Below are 2232 nucleotides of genomic sequence, written 5' to 3'. Positions count from 1 at the left end.
CCCCCCCCCCCCCCACACACACACCTGTCTCACCGGTCACCAGTAATGAGGATGTGTAAGTGGTAAGGACTGGGACTGGAGTACGAGAAGAGAATTAGCAATTTAAAGTACAGCAGGCAGGAGATCCAGGTTTTCGAGTGGAGGAAGGCTTTTGGTTCTGCACAAAAGGTATCTTAGTCTTTTTCCCCCCTTAGGGAAGTGTGAGCTTCCCAGGCAAAGAGGCAGCTACAAAAATGCTTCAAGCTTGGAGTGACTCTTAAGGGAATCCTTTCAACCTCCCAAGGACAGAAATCCCCTACAGTCCAACCCGAGTATTGTCCTCTCGAAGCGCCAACCCTTACCAAGTCGCCCTGGTCCCCTGGGGCTCCAATCACCATCAGAGGGGACGCTGGCTCCCTCCCCACTTCTCCAAACTGTTTACCAACACACCCACGTGCCAGACAGACACAGCTGGGGGCTACACCGACAGCTTCAGTCAGAAAATGGGGAGGTGATGGGAAGGAAGGTTTAAGATCTAATGCCTGATCTCAAACAGCGGTAGATCGAGCTCTGGCCACCCAAGGGGTGCCTCCCTCTTAGCTAGCCCGGGGTGGTCCTTACCGGAATCGCTGGGGCTCTCGGACCCGGAGCAGGCCTGAGTCTTGGGCTCGCCCAGCTGACACTGGGTAGCGGGCGCAGGGTTACTGGTTTCCAGACTAGGAGTGCCGTCCGGGGTAGCGGGCGCTTTGGGCGGGTTCCCCCGGGGCGCGCCTGGGGCCAGCCTGTCGCTCACCACTCTCTCCAGCCGTTCCCGGGCGGAGAAGCCGCTCCACATGCAGTCACGGCGAATGATGGAAGCATAATTCCTGCCCCAAGCTTTCGAATGGCCCCGAGATTCCGCCTCGTCCCCGGCTCCCCCTCCAGGCCACGGCTCCCCGGGACTAATCCCAGAGGCTGGGTCCACGGCGCCGGGACCGGAGCCCCAGGGCGGCGACGTGGGGGGCGACGGCACCAGCTCGAATTTCTTCCAGATGTCTTCGCTGGGCGCCGTGGAGCGGTAGAAATCTTCTCCGCAGTCATAGTCGTAGAAATAGTGCTGATACGAATCGAAGTCCATGTCCGCTCCCTGCGGGAGGGAAGGGGGAGACGTGCTGACTGCGGTGCCCGCCGAGGGAAGAGGCGGCTCCGAGTCCCTCGCTGCAGCTGGCTGCGGGGCTCTGGTCTCTCCCCAGGCCCACCAGCTTGCAGCCCGCGCCCTGGTCCCTGCTCCTGGGAAGCCTGGCCTGGGGTCAGCTCGCTCAGGGCAGCTCGCAACGGGCCGACCAGGCTGCGGGGAGCGAGTTCAAAGCAAACTTTGCCAGCACCGCCCGGAGCTCAGCTCCCGGGGCACAGCAGGGCCGGGCGGGGGCGCGCTGTCTCGAAGACAGTCTGCAGCCTTGCAGCCCGCCGGTCCCCCGGGGACCCCTGCCCGGGCCACCCGCAGCCTCACCTCGCTCCCGCCGCCCGCCACCTGGAGCGGAGCGGCTCCCCGCCGGCTCGGGGAAGCCCGGCAGCCCGCACACATACACATGCGCGTCAGCGAGCGCGCGGCACCGCACTCATGAGCGCGCCCCCCGCGCGCGCTCCCCCTGCCTCGCTCGCACACGGCAGCCAGGACGCTCCCGGGATCGACGCGGGAGCGCGATCTGCAAGGCGCATTGTTTCCCGACTGCTTTATATCTCGTCGCGTGCCCCGGGCTTGGGGACCAGGAGCGGGGGGAGTGGTCCCTAGGAGACAAGCCCCTCCCTCTCCCGCCCCTCTCTCCGCTGGCGACAGGTGGGGCCGGCCCCACCTCCTGGCTGAACTGGTCGTTTCTATTCTATCCCTTGAAGCTCCCTAATAAATTGTACGCTGGGGAGCGTAGAGCAGAAGAGCTGATGCAGCTCCGCAGTCTCCGGGTGGAGGCGTGACTCTTCCAAAGGCTCCCGCTGTCCAGGCGACTTAACTAAAGCGGCGCTCCTCGCCTACTCAGAGCCAAGGACTGGAGCTGTTCCTCGCCCCACCCTGCTAGTCTACTTCCCGGGGCGCGCCCCACTGGGTTCAGGTGCGTCCCACCCGTGACAGAGGTGGTGGTGGTGTTGGCGACGGTGGGGCACACATTGCACCTCCACCGCGCCACCTGGTGGCCCTCGGCCCAGGTTTCTTCAACCCAATTGCTTCAGCAACCGTTAGCCCATTCTTTAATTCAGTAGCTTAAACCTGAATAGCAGTGA

General features: G+C 63.6%; 1 protein-coding gene across 3 annotated transcripts in view; it reads right to left on the bottom strand.

Annotated features, from left to right (window-relative positions):
• The window catches only part of Mycl (MYCL proto-oncogene, bHLH transcription factor), a 6905-nt gene extending 4940 nt beyond the window's left edge, over positions 1–1965 (bottom strand). Inside the window, exons 1-3 of one of the 3 annotated variants that reach the window (XM_031378537.1) lie at positions 1812–1965; positions 601–1105; positions 25–75 (exon numbers count right to left, since the gene is read on the bottom strand). In XM_031378537.1, coding sequence (XP_031234397.1) covers positions 25–75; positions 601–1096 — 547 coding nt within the window. In that variant the 5' untranslated portion in view covers positions 1097–1105; positions 1812–1965. Of the gene's footprint in view, positions 1–24; positions 76–600; positions 1106–1468; positions 1766–1811 lie in introns of those variants that run through there. The other 2 variants (XM_031378535.1, XM_031378536.1) reach the window with 2 other exon arrangements.
• Positions 1966–2232: the final 267 nt, after the last annotated feature.

Source organism: Mastomys coucha, unplaced genomic scaffold (assembly GCF_008632895.1).
Source record: "Mastomys coucha isolate ucsf_1 unplaced genomic scaffold, UCSF_Mcou_1 pScaffold18, whole genome shotgun sequence".
In the NCBI taxonomy this organism is placed as follows: domain Eukaryota; kingdom Metazoa; phylum Chordata; class Mammalia; order Rodentia; family Muridae; genus Mastomys; species Mastomys coucha.
Note: the sequence above shows the minus strand (reverse complement) of the source record. Positions and strands in the feature narration are given on the sequence as shown.